The sequence below is a fragment of the Apus apus genome, chromosome 4 (genome assembly GCF_020740795.1).
Source record: "Apus apus isolate bApuApu2 chromosome 4, bApuApu2.pri.cur, whole genome shotgun sequence".
NCBI classification, from domain to species: domain Eukaryota; kingdom Metazoa; phylum Chordata; class Aves; order Apodiformes; family Apodidae; genus Apus; species Apus apus.
Window position 1 is genome coordinate 91,390,510 of NC_067285.1, and position 27,617 is coordinate 91,418,126.

The 27,617-nt window shown below is 41.3% G+C and overlaps 1 protein-coding gene across 1 annotated transcript in view; it reads left to right on the forward strand.

The window, feature by feature from the left end:
• Positions 1 to 625: 625 nt before the first annotated feature.
• Positions 626 to 27,617, forward strand: part of SMIM14 (small integral membrane protein 14) — a 45,138-nt gene continuing 18,146 nt past the window's right edge. Inside the window, exons 1-2 of the mRNA XM_051618755.1 lie at positions 626 to 835; positions 15,596 to 15,706. Coding sequence (XP_051474715.1) covers positions 15,632 to 15,706 — 75 coding nt within the window. The 5' untranslated portion in view covers positions 626 to 835; positions 15,596 to 15,631. The remainder of the gene's footprint in view (positions 836 to 15,595; positions 15,707 to 27,617) is intronic.

The window sequence follows — 27,617 nt, forward strand, 5'->3', positions numbered from 1 at the left end:
TTTTGAGGGATGTTTTAATTGCAGGGAAGCCTCCTGAGTCATGAGCTCCTAAATTAGCCTTAGGTTTCTAGATGAGAAACTACACAGTGAATTCCCGCACACTGGGGAGGAGGCGGCTGGCGGCCAGAGCGGCTATTTCTGGCGGGGCTGCGGCAGACCCACCCGCACACCGCGCCCCGCAGCACCTGCTTCCCTTGCGCCTTTTCAGCCCTAACTTGCTGAGGTTTTATTTTAAGGCCCAAGTGTTGCTTGAAAATTACACCTCCGGGCTACCGCGGCCGCCCACCCCTCTCTCTTCCCCTAGTCTGCCTCAGCCGGGCAGGGAAGGTCGGGCCGCGGCTGCCCGGCCAGGAGCCCGGCGACGGCTCCACCAGCGCCCGGGATCCGGGGCCGGGCCGGCAGCCCCGCGGCCAGGCTGCCGGCGGGCCGGGCGGCAGCCCCGCTGCCAGGCTCCGGGGCCGGGCGGCAGCCCCGCGGCCAGGCTGCCGGCGGGCCGGGCCGGCAGCCCCGCGGCCAGGCTCCGGGGCGCCGGGCTGGCAGCCCCGCGGCCAGGCTGCCGGCGGGCCGGGCCGCGGCGCGGAGGGGCGTGCTCGGGGGCGGGAGCCGCGCGGCGCCGCCCCGGCCCCGCTGCCGCCGGGCGCCGGCAGATCCGGGTCTCCTGGCGCGGGCTGACGTGTGAGCCGGCCCGAACCAGCGGGCCCGAGCCGCGGGGCCGCCCTGCCAGCCCGGCCGCCCTGCCCTGCCCTGCCCTGCCCTGCCCGGCTCTGCCCCGCACCGGCCCCGCCGCGCAGCCCGCCGCAGCCCCTCCGCGCCCCGCCGCGGCGGACACAGCACGGTGAGCGGGGGCTGCGGGCGGCGCGGCGGGAAGGGCAGGGCAGGGCAGGGCAGGGCGCGGGCCGGCAGCGGGCAGGCAGAGCCGGGCGGGTCGCCGCGGACACCTCCGTCTGTCCGTCTGTCCGCTGGTCGCGGAGCGGCTCGGGGGGCGGCCGGTGGGGGCTGCAGGGGTAACTTCCAGCCTGTGGAAGCGCGGAGAGGTCCCCGCTGCCGGGCGGGCGCCTCGGCGGTGCCCGGGAAGGTAAACAGCGGGAGCGCCGGAGCCGTTCCGCTCGCCTGCAGGCAGAGCTGCTCTTGTTGGAAGCCGTGAAACGTCCACTCGTCTTTACAGCTGGTCTGATTTGGGTTTTCCTGGTAGTTGCGGTTTTTAGCGCCTAGTGGCACTCTTCCGTCGATTTTTTTTTTTTTAATTAAAGGATCTCAATCCGATACTTAGAGCCAAAGGGATTTAGTTTTCTTCCTTTATAGAAGCTGGAAGCGGCATGCTGACACCAGGGTGCGTGCACCCGGGCTGCTCCCAGCTTTTTGGAAAACGTCTGGAACTGAAGTGGGGGAAACACACGGCAGTTTCTTGTGAAAGAGACTCTCAGGAAAAGGACAGCGTCATCCTGCCATTAATTTAGTGAGGATGGGGTTCCTGCTAGAAACTCTTCATGTGGGTGCTCCAGGATTTTATTCGTTGCAGCTTACAGTGGGGCGGGGTATATTGGCCTTGGAGACCACGAAGTATCGTTCATGGTCATTCCTCTGCAGCTGTCAGCGTGCCTGCTTCCCAGATGTCCTGCCCTGCAGCTCATCCACTGCCTTCCTGGCAGTTCTGAGGCCTCGGCTCACCCCCTGCTGCTAGGTGAATGTGGCACATCACCTACATAAAAACTTTTGTTCCCTGGCAAACACCTGTTTGCCTAGTCAGTTTTTAGGGTTGTCTTTTAGATCATAGATTTGTTGTTGTAGGGACTGTTTATGTTGTATATGGACTTTATGTCTGTCTTTCTCTATATACGTAAGTCCTAAAAACCACCTCCAGTTTTTAGAGGTGAGGCCATCTAACCTTTTTGGTCTTAATAGCTTATTATGTTAATATTATTAGTGTGCCTACTGGGGAAGGTACATACCTGTAGTGAGCATTAGTGGGTTAAGTCTTAGAAGTCTTTACATACTCAGCTATTACAGTGCTATCCACCTTTATGAATTACTGTTACTTTTCAAAAGCAGACGTCAGCTCAAAAAAACCCAAACAAAATAAGAAAAAAGAAGAAATCAATCTTACTTTTGGTTTCTTCCCATATAAAGCGAGAGAGAATAAATTCTTCATAATTCTACATAATTGTGACCTGTCAAGATGAAAGAAATAAAGCTGTTCTTGTTAATTAGTGATTTTAAAAAGTGATTCTGTCTCTGACATCGTGGCTTGGAGTGTTAGAAGCAGTTGGCAAAACAAAAGTGATTGTAGTTTGAACCGTACATTAGTGAGTCCAACGCTTTGATTCCTTTTGCCCTACTTTGTAAAATACAAGTTTTAAAATTTTTGTCTAACTCCAGAGTGTTACAGAGTTCCATATTTTAAGTGACTTATGATAATTTTGTTGTTCAGCCTGGAGAAGAGAATGCTCTGGCAGACCTTACAGTGGCCTTCCAGTACCTGAAGGGGGCCTACAGGAAAGCTGTTGGGGGGACTTTTTATAAAAAGGGCATGTAGGGATAGGACAAGGAGTAATGGCTTTAAACTGGAAGAGAGTGGATTTGGGTTAGACATTGGGAAAAAATTATTCGCTGTGAGGGTGGTGCAACGTTAGACCAGGTTGCCGAGGGAAGCTGTGGATGCCCCATCCCTGGAAGTGTTCAAGGCCAGGTTGGATGGGACTTTGAGCAACCTGATCTAGTGGGAGGTATCCCTGCTTGTGCAGGGGGGTTGGAACTAGGTGATCTGTAAAGCCCTCTCCAACCCAAGCCGTTCTATGGTTTTGTATAAGGTGCTAAACAAAGGCAAAGCTGCACTGTATGTGTTATTTGTCATTCCACAAAATATTGTTGCATGTGCTTCCCTGGCAGGCAGGGACATCACTGACCCACTCAGGACCATAAGCCAGGAGGGTCTGCTTTAGAACTGTGATGGTGGCAGCAGCCATTCTGTAGCTCTGGGTGGATTTTATTTTAGCCTAGCTGGATATTATTTTGCCAACTATAGAGGTAAATACAGTGAACAAGTTCTGTTGAAATTTCTTATACTGTGCACATTGTAATGGTTTTGCAGCACCTTACCTAAGACACAGTGGAGTCTGTTAAGTCCAACGTGCATGGCCCAGTTACATGGACAATATTCTCCAGTCCTGGTTCTTCTCTCTTTTTTAAAGGAAATAAAGAAGTAGTCTACATAAAAACAGTTTGTAAATGCATTTTGGTACCTGCTTTTGAAAGGTCGGTATTTGGTTTTAGAGAAAGTTAGCTTCTAACTGACTTCTTCTTTTGTTATTAATTTATCACTTTCTGCTTTCATGTATTTAGACGTCAGAATTACTGATGTGTTAATGTGATTTGCATAACAGATATGGAATAAAACCAAGTCTGTGTTCGTGTTTCAGAATTTTCCCTCCTAGATATTTTAGGTACCTGACATCCATTCTTAAAGACCAAATTTTGTCTCTGCTGAAGCTTGTCATAGCAAAATTTGGCCTAACAACATCATGAGACTTTGCAGGGCTAGTACATTAAAAGTAGCAAGATCCTCTTTCTCTTCTTATAAGTGCATATGAATAGGGAAGGTGTGCAGTAACCTGACAATACCAATTATCAGATTCTTACTCTGTATGTTTTGAACATTTATTAATTACTCATTGCAACTAATACAAAAATGTTTTGGCAGATGCATTTGTACATAGAAATTGATGTCATCTGCCCACATGCTCCTTGGAAAGTACATCAGAGAGCCCATGAACCTGCTTTGCAGGGCTATTACATATATGCTATTATACTTGATGTTAAGCATGCTTTCCATTTTAACTTCCTAGGTTATGGATTCCATTTATTAATATGTTAAGATCTATCTAGTTGTTAATGTGGCACCTAATTTTGCAAGATGCTGAGTCCTCTGTAAGTACAGTGGAAGGTAAGAAAACTTTGTAAGGTTATACCACAGAGATGAATCTTGCAGTCCTTGTTAAAAAAAAAAAGGATTGTTTTCTCTGAGGAGCTCCTTCATCTTGCACACGTTGATGCACCAACAGCTAGCTTCCCCAGTTGCCGAGGAGCCTCATTTGCAGTAAGAGTCCTTAGCTTCTCATTATGAAGAAATATGGCCAGGGATACAAGAAGATTCTGTCTATGTTAGCTGTATTAGTCTTATTTCTGCTGGACTTCAGTAGTAATACAATGGAGAAGTATAGTCTTATACTCCTCTTTTATCCTTCTCTTTCCATCCCACCACCCATTCCATGGTATTGGCTGGGGCAAGAAAAAGGTGATGATTGATACGGCTTTCATGAAAGATTTGAAGATGCTCAGGGAGCAGCCTATGGATTGACTGAGTGGTTGTAGATATGCATGGTTATTAATTGAACAAATATGCTTCAGAGGCTTTAGTCAAAGTGTCTAGCTGGTATTTTTACAGATAATGGAACAAATTAGTCCCATTTGGGTGGGAACAGATGAAATTACACTTGATAAAAGTTTTTCTCATTAAGATTATTTCTGATTCTTCTACAACTTTGCATGCATTAAAACCCAGGGCTTTTTGAAGCTAAATATAATTTTATTCTTACTTTATAAAACTGTGAGACACATGTGAGATCCAAGGCATGAATCTCTCCTAGGAAAGAAAAGACTTATCAGAAAGAACAGACAAGCTGTACAAAAACGTAGCACCAGCCATTTATGTGCTATAAGTAGTTGCAATGCTTTATTTGTCGAATCTTTGTTGAATACAGATCACTAGTATTAGAGCTTTGGTCTTTTTTTTCATACATTCACATGTGTATGTTCATATATTTCCTGTTAGTTAATCATAAAAGCTTTATTTTTAGCAAGACAGTAATTTTAGATAACTTAGTTTGTGTCAGTTTTCATATATTAAAAAATTTAGGGGGAAAAAACAACTGTCTGAATGAAATTATATGAAGATGTCAAGAAAAGCTGGGGGTTAGCTATTAAAATAGTTGGACTAAATCAAGTGTGAAACAAAGCTTCTCGGTGTGAGCAGCCTTAGTTTAACAAGAATTCCCATGCAAGTGAATACAATGTCATTAGGGGCTCATCACTTTCATATCTGGGTGAGACTGATTAGATGGCACCTGTCATTAAGCACCCCTATTTGAAAACACTAGATAAAGCTTTTATTGGAGAGCTCCATGAAATACAGAAATGTTCTCACACGTAGACACTTCTTGAGCCACGGATGTTATCAGATGCTTCAGTTTCAAGTCAGTATGTAGAACAAAAGTGTCTAAAAATTAAAAGACCTTCTTTCCTGTGTGAAAACTGTGGAGCCTAAGGTGAGAAGCATATTGCAAACTAACTCTTGTGAAATAGTACCATAGATTTTCCTTCTGCAAATTAACGTAATAGATTTAAAAATCTGTTGCTAGTGGGTGCAGGGGAAGCTTGTATAATTTGCATAGCACTTTCCTTTTGATAAACTAGTCTGTGAGTCTGCTGAATTAGATGGATGTTATTCTCTGGTAACAACTGGGTCATCTTTTAGCTAAACATATGTAAATAGCCAAGCCCAGAAATCCTGTTACTTGCTACAGCTTCCCTCTGGTATAAGCACTGATTTAAAATATTCTAATTCATAAGCTGCAAATTATTTACTGCAGGTAAGTAGAAAACCTGATTCAACTTCCATTGATATCAAAGTCAGGCACCCGCCAGCTTCAGATAAAATTTGATCTGGCCTAAAGGGGTTAGGAGTAGGGCTGTCAGGGAATAGAGCTGCTTTCATCTGAAAATTGAAAATCCTGCTATCTTTCTCAGCATGCTGCTACCCTGCTAAATCTGTTTGCACAGTGGCAAGTTATTAGAAACATATGTCATCCCTGGAGAAAAAAATAATGAAAACATTCCAAAGAATTTCTGTATAGTTTTGTGTTTGTATGTGATTGGAGTAACATTAAGGAATATTGTATTTTTACAGTTCTAAGGATTTATTAAGGTATTTTGTAATCTAAACAATTGTACTCTTAATAAAGGAGTGTCAATAAACTTACTAGCTTATGGTTTAGGGCTGCACTTGCTGACTCAGTATGGTGGAAAAATTTTCATTTTTATTTATTTTGAAACCACATTTTTGTAAATGAGTGAATAAGAGAATATTTTAATGTTTATTTTTCTGAAGAGTTTAAACGTCTAAAAATCTCTGGATGGTTGACCTTCCAAAATAACTACTTCAAAATAATGAATTGTTGCAGACCACCTGAGCTGCAGGAACTGCCTGGGTGTGCTCATGATTAGCTGAGAGCAGCTCTGAAGTGTCTCAGCTAAACTGTTTTCTCTTGCAGACTAAGCAGTCACATTTGCTCACAGTTCCCCTGGGCTAAGAGCATGTGCGGGGACCATTGCCACAGCTCAGCTGCCATGCAGCGGCTTTGTGACACCACAGTAATTTGCTCCTGAGTTTGAATCCTGAGCCTCACTGAATGAGCTTTAAACTTGGATCTGGTCTCAATTTTCTTTGGTACGTTTTAACATATTAATCATAATCTTGATTCTCTAATCTTGAAACAAGAGCCGAGATGTTTTATGGATAGGTTACATAGTATGTTGTAGGAGCATATTCTTTTTTCATACTTAGTCTTTTAAAGTAAGTATTAGTTTTGTGTTATGAAGCACAAAAGTTAAGTGAAAAACAGGTCATGGGTGGGGTAACCAACAGCAAAGTCAGTTTCCCTGTTCTACTCCCATGGGGAGGCTGGTGCAAGATGCTCACCTCCACCATTTTCTGTCTGTGGGTACAGCTTGTTTCCCATCTTCTCTTTCATGTGTAGCCACTTGTTCAGCATCAGGCTTGCCAAAGCATTGCACAAGCCTGCAGCCCTGGTTGGCATGGCACAGCACAGGTGTCCTCTCCGTGCTGGTGCAGAAGTGCTCTCAGCAGGGGTTTTAGATTCAGGATGTCTTGCTTCTAGCGGTAGTGCATCACTTGTGCAGCTGCAGGGGTGCTCAATTTAGAAGATTGGCAATCATTGCTGTGGGGTGGGAAGAGGAATGTCAACACAAGCAGTGGGACATTCTGTAGTGCCAGAGACACTAACCAAAAGCAGGACAGTAAGCAAATTTGCCTAGGAGCTGGCTCTTCTTCCTACCACTCAAGCATAAAATCCTGTTAAAGTCAATGAGAGTTCCCGCCTTACTGAAGACCACAGGAGAGGGCTCCCAGTTTGCCGTCTAAACTGGTTGAAATGCAATGTGGCAGTTATTGTACCTAGGATTGCCTACCCTTTTGTATTAACATATGTCAAACAAAATTATTAAATAGCCATTAGTCATTCAGTGCAATATGAATAATTTTGTTGTCATAGACCATTGCTACAGTCTCCTAGACTAGAAATAAATGTTGAAGTAGAGCTGAAGCATTTACTTAACAGAAAGAGGGTATTATTACTGGATGATGTTCTGTGTCATTGACATCTTCGCTTAATTAGCTTTTATATTCCAAGTTATTTCTTTCAGAAAAATAACATTTTAACAAAAGAATGACCAAATGCTGACAGCTGGAGTCTGGCAATTACACTCTGTATCAAATACCAGTCAATGAATCTAAAATAGCTGAACTGCTTATTTGGTTTATGACTGGATATGCATAATTAGCTCATTTTCAAGTGTTTTACCCAGATTAAATGTTAAGCCACCTGCATGGGAATAAGTAAATAGCTTTTTTTTAATCTTGGTTGGTCTTTTTAACTCCCTTGGGGAATTCAGTTTTGGTCACTGACATCAGCCTTACAGCTTTAAAGCCTGAAGTCTTTCTCTCTTATGTTGTGGACTGGTCATGAAAAGTAGGGTGGGAGCAGTGTTGGAACCATTGGGGATTTTAATGTGTGGGTTCTTGTCCTCTGGGAGTTGTACTTGACACAGACAAGCCTAAATTAAACTGAAGGAAGCATCTGTGTCCTCTTCTGTAGTTCCCAGATACAGTATTCTGTGAAGAACTGATGCACCTCTGTAACCGTGGTTAGCCTTGTCCTTGTCTGTTTTTAAGGAGTTGTTTTAAATCAGCGTTTGTAAGAAGCACCAGATGGATGACACTAGAAAATTAATTAATCATTTAGTGACACTAGAAAATTAATTAATCATTTACTTACATACCAAATGATTTGTGAGACAGTAGCATAGTTACCCACTATTATTCCTTGAGCAGGACGTGGCTGGGTGAGTTCCCTTGTGGAGCTCCTACTGGTCTTGATGTCTCTTGAAACCAACAAGAACAGCACCAGTTGTATACACCTGTATGCATGGCTAAGCACTGACTTTTCCATGAAGAAAGGAACAGGCTTAGCTTAATCTGCATTGAAAAGTTCATCTTAGATCTTGTTAATTATCCTGAGAAAAGCTGCAGTGCAAAAATACACTTGCCAACTCATTAGACTACAGCTGGAAGTCCAGGGAGACGTGCTGATGCTTTCAAGTACAAAATCAGCTACATTCCTCCCCCCTCCCCTTGGAATTATAAGGAAAGTGTAAAGAGAATTGCTTTATACTCTGGAAGTATTACTATATCTAGGAACCCTCTTTTGCTATTGCACTGGCCATCAAAATCATTGCAGCTCTTTTCCCTAGAAAAGCCAAATGGGTGTTCTGAACTGGGACAATTAGTTGGAGAAAGCTGTAATTAGAGCCACACTTCACTGTGGCAGCATTTCTCCTGGCAGGACCCACATTTATATCCTGCTGGTTTGCTTGTGCTGCCCAGTCACCCAGCTGGTTTTCTTTTGTCCTGAAAACTCAATTAAATGCCCAGGAGGAGGCCTGGTAGAAAGAGATCATCAATAGTCCTCTAGAGATCGGTGACCTTGCAGAGCTACTAGATCCTGGTCTACTGAAGTCAATTGAAATGCTGGTATTTGTTTCAGTAAAAGCAGGATGGAGCTGTAAGCATGGAAGAGATGATGGGAGTGACGTTCTCTTGCATTATTAATAAAAGGGATTAAAAATTACCGTTATAAAACAGCCAAGTATGATGTTGCAGTGTTTCAGCTTAAGTTCTAAGAGGGAATATTTACTTGAACTATCTAAGTTACAATGATAGAGGAGAACAGATCTCTGGAATGTCCTCATTAGTGTAAGTTTGTATACAAGATATATTTTTGTTACAGAACCTATCTTTAGCCTTGTTTGAGCAAAGGAAGTTGCTTTGTAAAGGAAGTTTCCTTAGAAATCTTCAAGCGCCTTTTTTTTTTTTTTTTTTTTTTTCCCCCCAGTTCTATAACCCTCACAATTTAAAACTTGCATAAAAAATACAGACCACCTGCACTGGATACTTATGACAGGCCCTTGGCTTCTGGATTAATCTGGATTTAGTGTGATGTCCTCCTCTATTGCCTAAGGATCATGCATCCATTAACTTCAGGCAGAACAGCATTTATTTATTTTAAAGTACTGCTGATTTTTCTCTTTCTCCCTATTTCTCTAGTTCCTTTTGTGATGTTTCTTCCCTATTCAACTACAAATGCTTTTGTTTTCTTACAGTGCTCTGTAGTTTTATCTTGTGTTTACTTACTCCCTTCCTTTGCTTCTTTAGTGGCTCTGTTAACCTTTTCTGCCTTGTTCCTTCAAGGAACAACTTAATGCAGAAATCAATGGATAATATTCCTTGGCCTATCTTACTACTCACAAAGTTTAGCTATATAACTGAAATAATAGAAAGTTAAATTATAGACTACTGAGTTGGATGTAGGTAGTTCATCAAAAGACTAACAAAACATGCAGGATTCTGTGGGAGGGTGAATGTTCTTGAAGTACAAATATTACAGAAGATGGAAATGATCAGGAAAATATGTTATATAACAAATACAGAAAAGTCTGAGTTTGGCTGGGATTCACTGCGTTTCAGTGTTCAGGCTCCTTTTGGCTGGTTGGTCACTAGTCAGCAATACTGCCCTACTGAAGAAAACTTTATCTATTATTTTGCTGTATACCTGATTGATGTTGAATTGGGCTGTGTGACTAGGCAAGGTTGAGTCCAGTCCCTAGAAGAGGCAGGATTAGAAAAAGATTTTGAAGTAGCCACTTGTACCAAAGGCATTTTGAAATGCCCAGTAATGGGTCAGCTGAGGTGCCAGCAGCCCCTGGATGGTACCCAGGGGGACAAAGTGGCCAAGGAGAAGAAGAAAGAGGTCTGTAAAAGCAATGATCAGGAGCTTTATGAGGAGGTGATCACAGCAGTCTATTCTTGCTTGAACTGAAGCAAATTTCCAGGCCCTGGGCTAGTGGGTACTATGGGTTGGGACAGGACTTGGTGTGCAGGATAGCAAGGGTGTTATGCTATGCAAGGCCCATGTACAGGGTGTTTCAGGTGCTAGAAGAGAATACTTGGAGGTAATTTGGAGATGGATAAGATTATATGGAAGAACCAAACTTGAGGTGTGCTGTGAAGAAAATAATTACAGAAAGGTTCAGATATTGTAAGAAAACATGGATACTAAGATGGCATAAGTGCAGGTAAAAAGGCAAGTGAACAAATCCTGGATCATTTAGGAGATAGTGGAAGAGTGTAGGAGAGAAGGTTTCTGCCTCTGGATAGTAAGATAAAAATGAAGGTTTTATCTTTCGGGCAGTTAATTGTTCATGCTTTGTGTATGGTGTTTGCTGTTTTAGCCCTTTACCATTTTTCAGATTGCCTACAGAGGCATAAAAGTAATTTGCTTTCTTTCTACATTTTTCTTTTAAATTTTATACATATTTTCATTTGTTCTGCCACACTTCTCTCAAACTGAACTTGGAAGAGAAATTTAACTTTATGGCTTGTTGACAATTGTGCTTTGAGTTATTGAAGTTGGCTAAGAAACAGTAACAAGGAGCTGAATAGGATTTTGTTTCTCTTTTAAGTGATATGGAAAGATTCTGTTAGTCGTCTGATGTACTGTAAGGTATTTTGCTCCTAAGGATTTCTTACTTTCAATTTCCAAGAAAACAGCAACACAGCAAAAATAGTTCTAATCAGAGGAAATTTTCACTCATATGTGTTGTGTGTGATACTCTACATTTTAAAAGCGCCTGGATCCAGAAAAAATAAGTGTTAATGGATTTAGAGTTTAGATGTTGAACATCCCAGGTTTAGTTCATGACAAAACCTGCAGTGACTCTGATTTACGTGTCATATAGAGCAGTGTTTCTTTAATACTAGAATTAAAAGTATTTTTACACACTTCTTTATACTAAGGAGTAGAGATCACCAATATGTGTACTTTGACAGTCTTGCTAATTAGCATCATATTGGAGTCACATTGGAGGGCATCCAGCACATGGAAACTGAACAAAGCTGCTTGTTTAGGTTCATGCTAGAAAGGAAGTCAGTTTTGTAGTGATTAGGGTGGAGAGGGACAGAGCATAATGTCTGTCTCCCAGAGCTCACCAGCTGCATGCTATTTACCCAGGAGAGGTGTTGCTGAATTGGGAAATAATGTATCGTAATTATAATAATAATTAAATACAGAAGAGTCTCCAGGTACAAAAAAACAATCAGATTGTCACCATAAAGATTGCTTTTTTGATAGTAGGATATATAAAATATAATACACAGCTGCAGGGCTAGAATTGGGGAAGATAATTACTGTAAATTGTTTCTTCTTTTATTACTATAACTGAGAATGCTATTTTTTTAAATCATGAGAGACTAGAAATATTTTTCAATATGTGTTCATTACCTACAATGTCATATAGATACTCCGGTCAGAAGGTAATGGTGGGCTTTTATTTCTGTCTTAAGTAATCAGAAACTGTCCTCTACTTTGCTCCTGAGTTACAGGAATTCTGGCTCTGACCACAGTATTTTAATTTCAGTAATACTGCTTATGATTGCCTCTGTGGGCCTCTTTACACTGCAAAGGTCATATTGACTCTGATGGCACACTGTATTTGTCCACGTTTACTAATTCTCTCCTTTATTATGCTTTCTATCTGTTTTCTTAGTCGAGAGGCCATAATACATACCTTCCCAGTTGTTAGCAGTGACAGCTTTGGCATATTTACCACATATGTTTTCCAGCTGTTTGTAAACCCTGTGAATTAAATACTGTGCAAGCACTAATATGTCCAAACCAAAATACAATCATTTCAATTAGAGTAAAAATAACTCACTCAGAGTACTTGCAGGTACTTGACATCGTAGCCTTACCAATTGCTGTGGTCTTACCAGTTACTCTAGAAATGCCAAGAAAAACATGGTAGCAATAAACAGGAAAACATAGAGAAAAGTTAGTAAAATAAGACTGTATGCTTTTTTTTCCTCTCTCTCTCCACATCATGAGGAATAGAACAGAGCACATCCTCCCTTTTTCTGTAACAGATTGTGTGTAGAAAACTATTTGCAAAAGGTGGAGAGCTGCTGTGACTCAGAGCCAGGAGGGCAGAGCTGGGCAGAGCAAGTTAGCTGGTGACGTGAGATCAGACAATTGCAAGTACTGGGAGGCAGGCAGGAGGCGTGTTGGGATTCTGGAACAGGATTTTGATATAAACAGGCTGCCTAAGAACACACAGTGGAGCCAAGGAATCCTGCTCCATGATATATAAAATACCAGTCTCTTATTACCAAATCTTACACAGGGTCACAAAACATTAATAAACTTAAGGATATGGTTACAAATCTTAGTCAATATTTAGTACTTTATGCATTTGAAGCATGTTACAGATAATACAATTGTTAAGCCAGTAATGTTTTAATGAGGAATGCTGACATGAGAGTGTCATTTTAAAAGTGAGAATCATCATATAGTATAGAGGGCTCTCTCTTCTTTATGTGTCAGCCACATATATCTGGTTGACATGGTTCTCTTACTTCATATAATCTGTTTCCTCCAGTTCCAGCAAAAAAAGAATTCCATAAAGGGGAATTAGTTACCTGTTTGGTTTTTTTTTGATTCTTTGGTTTGGTTTTTGGTTTTTGTGTTGTTGTTTTTTAAGTAATAATCTGAGTTTAGCATCTTTGTCAGGAGAAAATCTAGTGCTGTTCCCAAAATAGATGGTCCATCTTCAGTCCTTTGTCAATGAAACAGCTTCTTATAGGCTTGGAGGAAGGAAAGGTAAAGGATGATTCCTTTCAGTAACATGTGAACGTGAAAAACCTTGTAAGGGGTCTTTTGTTGAAAGCTTTGATTACATTTTACTTGGTGACGTCTTCTGCTTTATTTTAGCTCATTAAGGTAATTTGTCATGTACACTTTAGATGATTTGGTTAAATTCCTTCTAGCTCACATCCACTTAAATTTGTGTTATATGGCAGATTAATTTTCCCCATTTATTGTCTAATCTTTTTCGGTTGTGTGCTCTACAAAGAATGTTAGGCTGCTTTCATTGGTGATGACTCTTACCTGATATTTTGATTTCTTTTAGTCATATATAAGCACTCCTCTATTAATTGCTGTAACATTACTATGTGTTACTGATTCCTAAATTCTTTCAACTTACAAGTAAATACTGTTGTGCAACTTTGCTGGTTCAAAGACGTGCTTTTGGATGTCAGCATTATGTCCAGAGAAACCATTTTGCACCATTTAGCAATCACTGCTTGTACCTCTTCCTTGTGCTAAAATAGTTTTAGAACTATTTGGTTTGACATGGCATATCATCCAGGGAGCTCATGTGGTTTAAAAATTTCTTCCATTGCTGTCATGCAGTTCTAATGGTTGTGAGATAAGTTCACATAAGTTAGTGTAGTAGCTTTATAATTTACTCTCAAAAAGAAAAAGTAGGTCATCTGCTGTGATCTTCTGTACGTTGGAGAACATTATATCCAAACTTGAGTACTTCTGTACTTTACTCAGTAATCTGTATTTGGCTGAAGCACATCTGAATGCACTGAGAGATGGGAAATCTACCTCATCTTTGGCAGTTTCTTCACTGGTTGGTTACTCTAGTGGTGAATATGTATGCTTTGCTTCTCTTTTGAATTTGGTTGATTACAGCTGCCAGTCTTTGGTTCTTGATCACCTCTTTATTCATGAACTTCCCAATATTCAGGTTTATTTTTCTGTGCAAAGGTACTTGTACACTACATAATCAAGTAATCTCTCAGTCTTCTTATCAGTACATTGCCAGATTACTCTTTCTTAGTGTCTAAGCAAAAAGCTTTTTCTCAGTCCCTTCAATATATATATATTTTTTCCTTTTTTTCAGTTTTCAGCATTCTTTTTTAAAAGTGGAGACTCTAGCAGATTAAGGACACTGATGTTCAGACTCATCAGGAAGATACGGATTTCTCTTACCTTCTTTTACTATCTGTCTCACTTCACCATGACAGAGGATAATACAAAGATTGGTCGACATGGACAGAGGAAAGACTTCTGAAATGCATTTTCTTTTTTCTGTCTTTTTCTTCCCCCAGGAGGGAAGAACTATTGTGGTGATACATTCTGTTCAGTGAAGATACCTTACAGCCATATGGGTTACTCCTCTTTCTCCTAGTGAGGTTAAAACATGGAAATGTTTGTGTGATCAAGGCTGTTGGTTTTTATAGGTGATGACTGCAGAGGACATCTGTTGATTCAGTACACCATTATCAAATAGCTGGCACCTTCATAAATGACTTAGTTTAGGAAATGGAGAGGGTGTATCCGCTCTATGCTGCTGCATTTATTAAGCTTGCCAGTTACCTCACATTAGGGCTCCAGTGCGTGCAACACAAACACAGTCTGAATCCAGCTTTATTGATGCCAAGTTAACAAAAATATTTTTAAAGTACCATTACACAGAACTAATCTAATACATCATAAGAGTCCTCATTCAAGAGAATTCAATCCCTGTTTTGACAATGGATAGAAATGCCTTGCAATCTGGTACCCATTTTGACCATCAATCAAGTCACTGAGAAAGCTATTTGTAAATAGTGAAGAAAGGCTTGCATCCACTTGACATGTCTGATGTAAGTGGTTTTAAAGCAGGTGAATAACCTAGAATTCATTGTCCACCATGTCCACTACAGCTTCTTTGAACTTTGTGTATCGCTAAGTGAATGACCTACTTTCACCTAAATTAGTGTGTGTAACTCCATTTTTAAAGTGTTTCCAAGTATATCCACTTTTGCATCCCTGCTGCTTCCTTTCATTATACAATAAGGATGATTGTTTTTCCCTGTAGCAAAGAAGTTACCAGATTTTAAATTATTTTTCTTTATGTTGATCCAGAGGGAGAATGCCAGCAGTTTGTTAGGGGATTTAGGAGAACAAGTTCCCCTGAGTTTTCAAATTGTATTCATACACTGAAGAGTCCCACTGTGCAGATAAGCATCCCGAATTTAATCTTTATGGTTCCTGTTTGCTAGGATGTGTATCATAGTGGTATGTGGGAGAACCCAGGGGAGACACACAAATTCTTGCAAAAAAAATTATTTGTCTGTCTAAGGAAGCCTGTGTAAGACCCTGCTTTCAGCAACGTGAAAATGTAACTCCACATGCCAGACTCCTTCATTCATGCTGCCAAAGGAATAATAGGATTATCTTGCTTTGCTTTGCTTTTTCACCCTGGCATTAAATGAACTGAAACTTGATGTGTGAGTCTCTGAAAATAAGGTCAGTTGAAAAAGAGTTCATTGTCCTTTTATTCTTGTTCTTCTTAGGTGTTCACAGACAAGTCCAATTTTATCCAGAGAACCATGGCTGAAGGTGGATTTGACCCTTGTGAATGTATTTGCTCACATGAACATGCAATGAGAAGACTGATTAATCTGGTAAGGATACCATGAGGATATTTGGAAGGGTGGTTATTCAGACATTACTTCACTCTTGCAGATTTGCAGTTACTGATGCTTTTGATTCTGCTTATTCAGTTGCATGTACAGTTAGAAACTGTGTATCTGACTTTCTGATGAGCTTTTGAATAGTTAACACAAATGCTTTTTTCCCAAGGCTGCATTTTGACAGCATCGACAGTGTTTCTTTGAAATGTTTATTTGTAACCCTTTTTTAGTCTGCACAAGGCCAAAGATACTACCCTGCAAACTTTGAGTTCAAAGTAGTCACATGTCAAGTTCCACATACTCTTATGGCAAGATAACAATGTCAGAATTTTTAAAAGTAGGCTTTAAGAAATTCTGAAGTTGAGACTGCAGCGATTTTGAGTTCCAAATTCTGTTTCTTGCTATGTCATTGCTATGGTTAAGCAGCCAAGAAAGTGATATTACATTGCTGTAACTATGACCTGTAAAATAAAAATTATTCTTTGCTTCTGTGTGAATCATAGTTTACTGTCAATTGAAGAAAAAACTACAAAGTGCTATTTTTTTTTCCTAATTATGTTTTTTTCTGAAATAACACTAACAGTTGTGAACTGTGAGGAATTATATGAACTTAATTTCAACTCTAAATTTGGTTAAACTGTATTTTAAGATCACATTTGACATCGGCTTCATTTGAGGTACTTCCCCTTGTTGATATGCATACATTTGTTTTTATCCTATTTTCTTTCTTAGGGCCTAAATGAATGTCCTTTCAAGTTACTGAGTACATCAGCTGCTCAAGGCAGTATGTGTAAAGAGCATCCTCTCTAAGATCAGGCCCTTCTTCAAGAGGTTTCTTACCAGTATTTTAGAAAGGTTATCAGGCAAGTATGGCCTCCAGTAGCCTAGGATAAGAGTAGGGCTAATGTGTAATAAAACCACTTCCACATGCATACATCCACAAAAGAACAACCTTGTTTTAAGCAGCACTTTGTGAGAAGTATATGCAGCATGTTCTTGCAAGTGTGTGGTTTGCACTCATAGAATCCTGCTTCACCCTGAACATAAAATCCTGTGTCCACACTTTCTTGGCCTTGGTGTGCATTGTTACACTAGCTCATCTGGCATGGCAGGGGAAGAACCGAAAGCCAGGCAGATGCTGTACGTGTATGTGCTCTCAGGGAGCTTGGATGACCCCATTTTCCAGAATTACTCTGCTCAGAGTAAGCAGGGTTCACCACCCATGTCTGTAATGTGGCACTGCAGAACCTGTGCCATCATGTTCTTACATTGTGCCCCTGGGCCTGTGCACACATAATGCTTCCTCAAAAACACACAGGGAGCAATGGGAGCCAAAATCACAGAATCTTACCCCAGACCAGGCTCTCTTATTGGGTGGGCTACATCAGTGGCTGCAGCAGAAAGCAAAATTGTCCCCCACAAGGACAAGAGGAAATGATGAGCGCTTGTCATGTGTCTCACAAACCACAATACTCTTGGGCTAAGCATCAAAGCTGGAGTTGCCAAACAGCCTAGATCTATGTAGTGGTAAGCTGCACCAAAGTCCAAAATGACACCAGACAAATAAAGCATATTTGCATAGCCAATTCCATGTGCTTTATGGGCCTGATATAGTTTCCCTTTGGTGGTTCCCAAGTGTGGTGCAGCCGGTGCTCTCTTGAGTCTCAGAAATCATGAGATTTTGACTCAAGTTTCTTATTACTGAACAGGCAATAGGCTTGTCTGGGGAAGGGAGGTGCAAGAAGAGAAAGGGATGTGTGCCTATTTGCTGGTGTTATCAGAACTGTTTAGGGTGGGAGGGACTTCAGGACGTCATTAGGCTGACCTCCTGCTCAAAGCAGAGTCAACAGTGAATTCAGATCAGGTCATTCAGGGTTTTTATTCTAGCTGGCTCTTGAAAACAAGGATAGCAATTCCACAGCTTCTTCGGGCAACGTGCTCTGTATTTGACAGTCCTTGTAGTAGGGAGTTTTTTCCATCCACTATTTTAGTTTATTGTATTGTCCCCTCTGCTGTACAGCAGTGTGAAGAGCCTGTCTCTGTCCTTGGTAACTGGGGGTCTGCTGTTAGATCCACCAAAAACCATCTCTTCTCTGGGCTAAACAAGCCCAGTTCCCTCAGCCTCTCCTTACAGGGCAAAGTGCACCAGCCCCTGGTGACCCTGTGCTGAATTCACTTCAGTCTGTTAATATGTCTTCTGTAGGGAAGCCCAAGACTGGATGCAGTATTCCAGATAGGGGTTTAAAGTGCTGAGCAGAAGGGTGTAATCTCATCCTTTGGTCTACTTAGGCACTGTTTAAAGGTCAATTCTGTTGGCATAAGGGCGTAGAAAATTGAGGCTTCTGTGGAGAACAGTTGTCTGTTCTGTGAAGCCTTTATGTCAGGGCTCAGCCATCCTAGCTCATGCTTCCCAGTTAGAGGCACAATTTAAAAACTTTTCTGAGCTCTCCCTGCTACTCCCATATGGATGCTCCTACACGTGTTCTTTCCCAAGAAGGATTTTCCTCTTATCCTCAACATTACATTTGTGCCATATCCCACACTTGTGTTGACTCTGGACCTTCAGGCTTCTGGACACATGCTACAGTAGTGACAAAGAAACCCCCAGGACAAGGCTTCAGGAAGTTGGGAGGGAGAAAGGAGGATGTGTAATGGCTGCTCTTTCCTCCAAGGCTTGGCAGATGCAAATCTGAGAAACTATGGTTCAGACTTTCAACCTCCATTCTTCATTGGTTATCTTTTATCTTTTTGCTACAGTACACTGACAGGTAATAGTCAGCCAGTCCTCTTTACATTGTGGCTGGAGGATTCTAGGTATGAATGATGTAGGTGGGTTGTATCCAAAGTCAAAAAAAGTGCCACGTGTCTTAAGATTTTGTTCCCGGGCAGCTCCATGCTGTGTAAGGTGGGTGCAAGTGGATCATCTGGAGGCACACTAGTTCCCATGTTATGAATGTAAACAGAGCACATCATAGGTGCACCCTTTCTGGCAGTCACCAAGACCAGTCTAACAGTGTTCCTGTGTAGTTGCAGGAATGGAATTTTATTTGCTCAGTGTCCAGCTTCCAAAAAGACTGGACCAATTAGCACTTGAAACTGTGAGGAGTAAGGGGAGATGCCAGATTTCATCTATCCTAAAAAGCAAAGCAGATGCTCCTAAATATTTATAAGAGCAAATCACCAGCTGGGATAATTCAGCAGAATCTAGAAAAGTCTCAAAAGTCTCAGTCAGCAGCCAGACTATCCTCAAATAACCTGTTGCATTATTTTAACAGGAGACTTGTTAAACCTTCATTATTGTATCTGCAACTTTTACGCTTTAGTAAGAGTTTGCTTTCTAAGCTGCTGTTTTTTCACTCAATGTTACACAATATAAGCAAACAGGAGTTTTACTATTTGTTTTAAAAGGAACCCCTGAACATCAGTTCTCAAAGTTGCTGAACCCCGCAAGTCTCAATGGAGACTGGATGCCCACTATATCTAAAAGTTGGATCCTCAAAACCTTTACTCCAAAACCATTGTGATAGAAGAAAGCCACACAATCTGTAGAGAGGGAAAAAAAATATCCAAACATGCTGTATGCCCAGAATGGTTCCCTACAGCTACTCAACTGTTGATTTGTTTTAACCTAGGCAGGTGTAAAACACACCAGAGCGCACTTGAATGGGATTACAGCTGGGACTACTTATCAGGATTTTGGAGCAAAGTGTATAACAGGTGGTTGTAATTGTCTCCAGACCAAGCACTGTGAATCCAGAAGTTCATAGTTTAGCAGAATAACAATGTAATTATAAGAGATGCCCAAGTGTGGACATGTACTTTTAGGTTTCTTTAGTAATAACACTGTGCAAGAAACCCATGATTGATGTAGACTTTAATAACCTGCATTTGGGTTAAATTAAACTAGTTTTTACAGACTAATTTGTTTATACCTGTATAGAACAACATTGATAAGAATTAAGGCTTCTGCTAATGAAAAAGGCATGATGTAATCAGTTATGACCATTACATGTAGAGTAAAAAATACATATTTAAATATACAGGATTTCTATTAGAATTAACTGTATGGGAAATTTGAATTATGCTACTTATGCCATGGTCAGAAGGAGGTAAAAAAGTCTGACTCTACAATTTGAAGTTCTTATTTTAATTCCTAAAGTGTTAATTTTAATTTCTAATTTAATTTACTTTGAAATTCTTAGAAAATGTATTTGGTATTCAAAGCACAATTTGTGGATGAATACATATTTTTAATATATAGCATTATAGTTTAAATCCCTACTTGAAATGCGTATGTCAGTTCATCTTGTCATTACATTTAATGCTTATACAAAGAAAAAAAAAGCTATTGTCATTTAAACTCTTCTTCCTCTTTGCTATTATCAACACCACAGAAAATTGCAAACAAGAAAGCTGTTTGTTTTTTAAAAGCCTGATTCTTACTAAGCTACGTGGCTTGATTATTTTTCTGTCCATTTTGCTTGACTAAGCAGGGATTTGTTTGTTGAGTTTTTTTCTTAATTCGTAATACCATGGGGATTTTATGGACAGTGGACTGTACAACTCTAATGTGCATTTTACTATTAAAAGATTTTTGTGCTGCTTATTAGGTTAACTGGGTGATTTATATATACATGCTTAAGTGGCACTGAATTCTCTTATGCTGAATATGCTATCATTTTTCTGAAGTGGATTTTTCAGGGTTCTCCTTGGTGTCAAAATATGAAAATTTTGCACATGGTAAACTTCTGTAGTATGGCTACTCTAAATAATGTGCAAACATTATGATTTCCAGACATTCCTAGGAAACAGCAGAAATCTAAAGTCTTTGGCTGTGACTTCATAAATATAATTTCTAGCATGTAATACCCATGGCAACATCTGTTATGATTTGATGTTGTGTAACAATTTGGCTATTGTATGTTGGGCTCACTGTTTACTCTGGATATAGCAAATAATTGCTAACTTCCATAAGAGGAAGTAAGCATAGAAGAAAAATATCACAAGACTTCCCGTCCTCTGCAGATACACAAGAGTTGTCAGGAGACAATGACAGGTCTGTTAGCTTGTATGACTTTATCTTTTGTTCAGTCTACTCCATCTGCAAAACTTATTTGGACAAGAAGAGACAAAGTTCAAGAATGAAGAACAAGGAACAACATGAAGTACTTTAATGAGGGGTCAGACAAGGGACCAGTTGTTTGAAAGAACCACGGTGAAGATCCTTGTGTGGTATCCAGAGGACATGGTTCCTATCTTAGATGTGGCAGAAGATAGCACATCTCTGGATAGAACAATGTTATATTTAAAATTTTTGTTTCCCTATTTTTCACTTTGTAAAACGAAAATCTGATTGCACTATGTTACTTCTCCAGACTTTGATGCTCTCAGAGTAAGTTAGCACAAAGCTCACTTCAAGTCTAAAAACTAGACTGAAAACACAGTGTACGTGGTGGCAGAGGCTAATTACACATAGAGCATCTTCCATGAAGCTGAGACCTGTGTATGACTGCTTAGAGTGGCCAGAAATGTCAAAGCAAGCCAGTAAAACACATCACTTTGTATGATGTAAGCATCCTTTTTTTCCCCCCTTTGATACAGTATTTGTTTTAGAGGAAATGTGACTTTAGAATTCTTTCGTACTAGTTTCTATGAAAATGAGCAATATGTTCTTTAACCCAAAACATTTCTAGTTCTCTAACACACAAGGGCCCATTTTTATGAACTGCCAGCACTTCTACTGTAGGGATTTTATGGCCTTACAACCATTTGATTTGATGAGAATTACAACCTTATGTACCTTTCTGTAGCTAATTGCAAAGTAATGACCCATGTGTAGTTGTGTTGCTGTACCAGAAGGCTTGAATGTCTAAAAAACGCTGGGGAACACAAAGCAAATAATTTTTTATTTTAATCTCTCTTGTATTTTGAGGTGTCACTAGATTTTTTTATAGGAAAAGTTGCAAATCCTCAAACTAAATCAAGACAATTGGTTCAAACACTGTTTTGTCAACCAAGTTTCCACATAACTCACTTGGCCAGGTCATTTTAGAGCCTTACTATTATAAACTGGCATAGTCTGAAATAGTATCCAGCATAGCCATGAATCTTGGCTGAGGGAGACCTTGTGCAAACAGCACAGAATAAATACAGACAACTAAAATAGATCTGTGTTGTGTGCTGCAAATGGCTGAAAAGCTGTTGAGGTGTCAGCACAGCTAAACTGGACTTGCATAGTCCCTAAGGCAACCATCAAAAGTGGGTTACCCTACTGATATGGCATTCTACTGAAAGTACAGCAGAACTATGCTGGATACATATGTGATAATTTAAAGTCCTCTTCTAAATACAAAGGTTGCCCTGGAGACTTTTTACACGTTACATGTCATCTGCCTTGTAATTATTTTTTAATACCAGCTGCTACTGCTTGTGGTCTGTAGCCCTTCTTAGCCAACCACCACGAAAGCAGCAAATTGCATTTTTCTCCCACTTGCACCTTTTTTCTAAACCTGTGCCTTCAGTTCCCAATTTCTTGGCACTCAAGCTGATTCAAAAAGGACCTTTCCCAACAGCTGAACCTTTGGTTGCTCATTAGGACAAAGAAGCTATCATCCTTCTGAGATGCATAGAAAAAGACTTGCTGTATGTCCGAAGTCACTGAGCCAAAAGGATAAAACACAAGGTTGGAGTGGCAGGGCACGAGGCTGTTTCCGATCACTCTTGCTCCACTGACATAATTTCCCCACCTTCAGTGGGTGCTCAAGGTGCTGTTGTGGCACAGATTAAGGCCCCAAAACTGTATCACAGAATCCATGCACTGCTAATGGTCTTTAAGCAACAAACTAGTTGTAGATCAAGCAGTTTAAATGGACAGTATTTTCTAGACAGATAAGTGGATATTTTTTTTTTAATGAAAAAGAGACAAGTAGTCCACTAGGGTCCATGTCACTTGGAGACTATTTTTTCCTACAAGGAGTTAAGTATCAGGACTTAACTAAAAGTTGAAGGTGCCTGTCATTCTTTGCTTTTCTAATTCCCAAGCTTTGTGGTGTGCTGGAAGCTGCTGCTTCTTAACCAGTATATATTAAAAAACAACAACAATAAAAACAGATCTCAGTCACATCTCATGACTGCTTCAAAGCATGCATAGTGTGACAGTCCTACAAGCACTGTAGAAAATTATGCTTTGAAAATTATGACAGCTTGATATTCCTGAAGTAATTATTAGCTATAAACTGTATTAGGAATGGCTGAACTGTGTTCGATGACAAGAGCTGTGTTGCAGCCTTCTCTTTTGAGGACAAAGGAGAAAATTGCGCCTTTTCTTTCAGACCACATGTGGATGTAATCAACACTCGGAGCAAACTGTACTTACCTGTTGGAACTCCTAGTTCTAAGCCTTTTCCTCAAGGCTGTCCAGGTGGGAGTACCCTTTTCATTTGCTAACATGTATCATTTTGCAGAAGATACTCAACTTAAGGGTGACTTTATAGTACTTATGGGTGACTTCAATCACCCTGATATTTGTTGGAAAGTCCACAGCAAAGCAGGTTCAGTCCAAAAGGTTCTTGCAGTACATTGGTGGTAATTTTCTAATGCAGGTAGTGGAGGAACCAACGAGGAGAGGAGCACTGCTAAACCTTACATTAATGAATAAAGAAAGTCGGGTTGGGGACATTAAGCCTTGGCGACAGTGACCATGACATGGTAGAATTTAATATTTTACAAGGAAGAAGCAGGGCAATAAGTAGGATTACAACCCTGGACTTCTGTAGGGCTAACTTTGGACTCTTCAAAGATCTAGTTGCAGGAATCCCATGGGCTAAAACTCTGGAAGCAAAGGGAGTCCCGGAAAGCTGGTCAGTTTTTAAATACCAGTTCCTCCAAGCCCAAGATAGGTGCATTCCTTTGAGTAGAAAATCAGGCAGAGGTGGTAAATGACCTGCATGGATAAGCAGGATCTTCTGAAGAAAGTCTCATGGAAGAAAGAAATGTTCAGTTCATGGAAGAACGGACTTGTCACTTGGGAGAACTATAGGGACATTGTTAGGGTATGTAGGAAAACAGCACGAAAGGCCAAAGCCCTCTTAGAACTTAAACTGGCAAAGGAAGTAAAGGAGAACAAAAAGAGCTTCTTCAAATTTATCAGTAGTAAAAGGAAGAATAAGGAAAATACAGGCTCACTGCTGAATGAGGTGGGAGCCCTGGTAACAGAGGACGCAGAGAAGGCAGAGTTGCCGAATGCCTTCTGTGCTTCAGTCTTTACTAAGACCAGCCCTTATGAGCTTCAGATCCTGGATATAGGAGAGGAAGCCTGGAGGAGGGAAGACTCTCCATTAGTCAATGAAGGGTGGGTCAGAGATCAGTTATGTAAATTGAATGTGCACAAGTCCATGGGCCCTGATGAGATGCACCCAAGAGTGTTATTGCCCTACCACTCTCCATCATTTTTGAAAGATCATTGCAAACAGGAGAGGTGCCAGAGGACTGGAGGAAGGCCAGTGTCACTCCAGTCTTCAAAAAGGGCAAGAAGGAAGATCCAGGAAATATATACCAGTCAGCCTCACCTCCATTCCTGGAAAAATGATGGAGCGGCTCATTTTGGAGGTCATCTCTAAGGACATGGAAGAGAAGAAGGTTATCAGGAGTAGTCAGCATGGATTTACCAAGGGAAAATCATGCTTGACTAGTCCGGTAGCCTTCTATGATGTTGTGATTGAGTGGATAGATGCAGGGAGACCAGTGAATGTTGTCTTCCTTGACCTTAGTAAGGCTTTTGATACAGTCTCCCATAATATCCTTGTGAGCAAGCTCAGAATATGTGAGATAAAAGAGTGGTTAATGAGATGGATTAAGAACTGGCTACACAAAAGAGCCTAAAGAATGGTGGTCAGTGGTGCAGAGTCCAGCTGGAGACCTGTAACTAGTGGAGTCCCTCAGGGATCAGTGCTGGGTCCAGTCCTGTTCAACATCTTTATCAATGACCTTGATGATGGGACAGAGTGTCGTAGTAAGTTTGCTGATGACACGAAGCTGGGAGGATTGGCTGGTTCACCTGAAGGCCGTGCAGCCATTCTGCAAGATTTGGACAGGCTGGTTAGCTGAGCAAAGAGGAACCTAATGAGATTCAACAAGAGCAAGTGCAGAGTCCTGCACATGGGAAGGAACAACAAAATGCACAAGTACAGGCTAGGAGGTGATCTGTTAAGAGAGCAGCTCCATGGAGAAGGACCTTGGAGTCCTGGTAGACAACAAGTTCTCCATGGGACAACAATGTGCCCTTGTGGCCAAGAAGGCCAATGGTATCTTGGGGTCCATTAAGAGGAGTGTCTCCAGCAGATCAAGGGAGGTTCTCCTCCCCCTCTACTTGGCCCTGGTGAGACCTCACTTGGAGTATTGTGTCCAGTTCTGGACTCCCCAGTTCAAGAAGAACAGGGATCTACTTGAGAGAGTCCAACAGAGGCTACAAGGATGATTAAGGAACTGGAACACCTGCCTTGCAAGGAAAGGCTGAGAGACCTGAGGCTTTTCAGTCTAGAGAGGAGAAGGCTGAGGGGTGATCTAATTAATGTCTATAAATACATGAGGGCTGGGCATCAAGAAGGCAGGGACAAGCTCTTTTCACTTGTGCCCTGTGATAGGACAAGGGGCAATGGACTCAAACTTGAGCATAGGAGGTTCCACCTTAACATGAGGAAGAACTTTACTGTGAGGGTTACGGAGCACTGGAACAGGCTCCCCAGGGAGGTTGTGGAGTCTCCTCTGGAGACTTTCAAGACCCATCTGGATGCCTTTTTGAGTGATCTGCCCTAGTTTTTTGCTCCTGCTCCAGCAGAGGGGTTGGACTCCATGAACTTCAGAGGTCCCTTCCAACCCCTAATATTCTGTGATTCTGTGAACTCTTTGGTGAAAAAAGATATGTTTGCTAATGCCTTCTTGGGAGACCTGTCTATGTTGTTTATGAATGTTTTCAAGTGCTTCTGTAGTAATATTGTGTAGGATTGTATCTTGTCATTTGTTGTCTAGTATTTAATGTACTCACAGGTGCTGTGAGCTCCTTGTAATGATTCTGACTATCGCACTACTTCATCTTTGCAGTCAACATGTTTTTACCTAGGGTAAGTCATGTTTGACTAACCTCATAGCCTTCTATGAGGAAATTACTAGGTGGATAGATGATGGTAGAGCGGTGGATGTGGTCTATCTTGATTTCAGTAAAGCATTTGACACCGTCTCCCACAGCATCCTTGTAGATAAGTTGATCAAGTATGGGTTTGATGATCAGGCAGTGAGGTGGATCAAGAACTAGTTGAAAGGAAGAAGTCAGAGAGTTGTAGTCAATGGGGCAGAATCTAGTTGGAGGCCTGTGACTAGTGGAGTCCCTCAGGGGTTGGTACTGGGACCGATGTTGTTCAACATCTTCATCAACGACCTGGATGAGGGTACAGAATGTACCCTCAGCAAGTTTGCTGATGACACCAAGCTGGGAGGAGTGGCTGACACACCAGAAGGCTGTGCTGCCATTCAGAGAGACTTAGACAGGCTGGAGACTTGGGCGGGGAAAAACCTGATGAAGTTTAACAAGGGCAAGTGTAGAGTTTTGCATTTGGGGAAGAAAAATGTCATGTACCAGTACAGGTTGGGGGCTGACCTGCTGGAGAGCAGTGTAGGTGAAAGGGACCTGGGGGTCATGGTAGACAGGAGGATGACCATGAGCCAGCAATGTGCCCTTGTGGCTGAGAAGGCCAATGGCATCCTGGGGTGCATTAGAAAGGGTGTGGTTAGTAGGTCAAGAGAGGTTCTCCTCCCCCTCTATTCTGCATTGGTGAGGCCGCATCTGGAGTATTGTGTCCAGTTCTGGGCCCCTCAGTTCAAGAAGGACAGGGAAGTGCTTGAAAGAGTCCAGCGCAGAGCCACAAAGATGATGAAGGGAGTGGAACATCTCCCTGATGAGGAAAGGCTGAGGGAGCTGGGTCTCTTTAGTTTGGAGAAAAGGAGACTGAGGGGTGACCTCATCAATGTTTACAAATACGTAAGGGTGAGTGTCAAGAAGATGGAGTTAAGCTTTTTTCAGTGATGACCAGTGATAGGACAAGGAGTAATGGATACAAATTGGAGCATAGGAGGTTTAAGGTGAATATCAGAAAAAATTTTTTTACTGTGAGAGTGACAGAGCACTGGAACAGGCTGCCCAGAGAGGTTGTGGAGTCTCCTTCTCTGGAGACATTCAAAACCCACCTGGACGCCTTCCTGTGTGATGTACTCTAGGTGACCCTGCTCTGGCGGGGGGGTTGGACTAGATGATCTTTCGAGGTCCCTTCCAACCCCTATGATTCTGTGATTCTATGATTCTATGATTCTGTCTTCCTGTCCTGACTCTCCCTGATCTGGTAATTCATTCTGCTTTACACTCATTAAAAGTAGGATGCCAGTGACATCCTAGGTCCTTAAGGCCAGCAAAATTATAAAATTAAGTACCAATAAAAGTAATTAAATTATAGGAAAGTGAGGGAAGTGTGGAAAAGGGGGATCTATATGATGCCAAGGCTAAACAGCAATTCTAGGACAAATGAGAAAATAAAGGGAAGAATGAGTTCTTGCCTGAATTAGGGTTCCTATTTGCACAGTGGTCTCTCTGACTTGTTTATCTGCTGCAACTTCTTCCATAAAATTTCATGTCTTTCAGTATGAAAGTTAATGTTCTCCCTCTGTCATAACTGGTTTGTAATCTAGTATTATTGTTCTAAAAGGTACCAGCAATCCTTCACTCTCATTTGCCATGGGAGAGAAAATAACTTGTCACCTCACAGGACCAAGCTCCCTATTTTTAATGCAACCTGTTATTCTGTCCTTATATGCAAAATCATATATTTTATTTTCATTCTGCTCATAGAAAATGTAG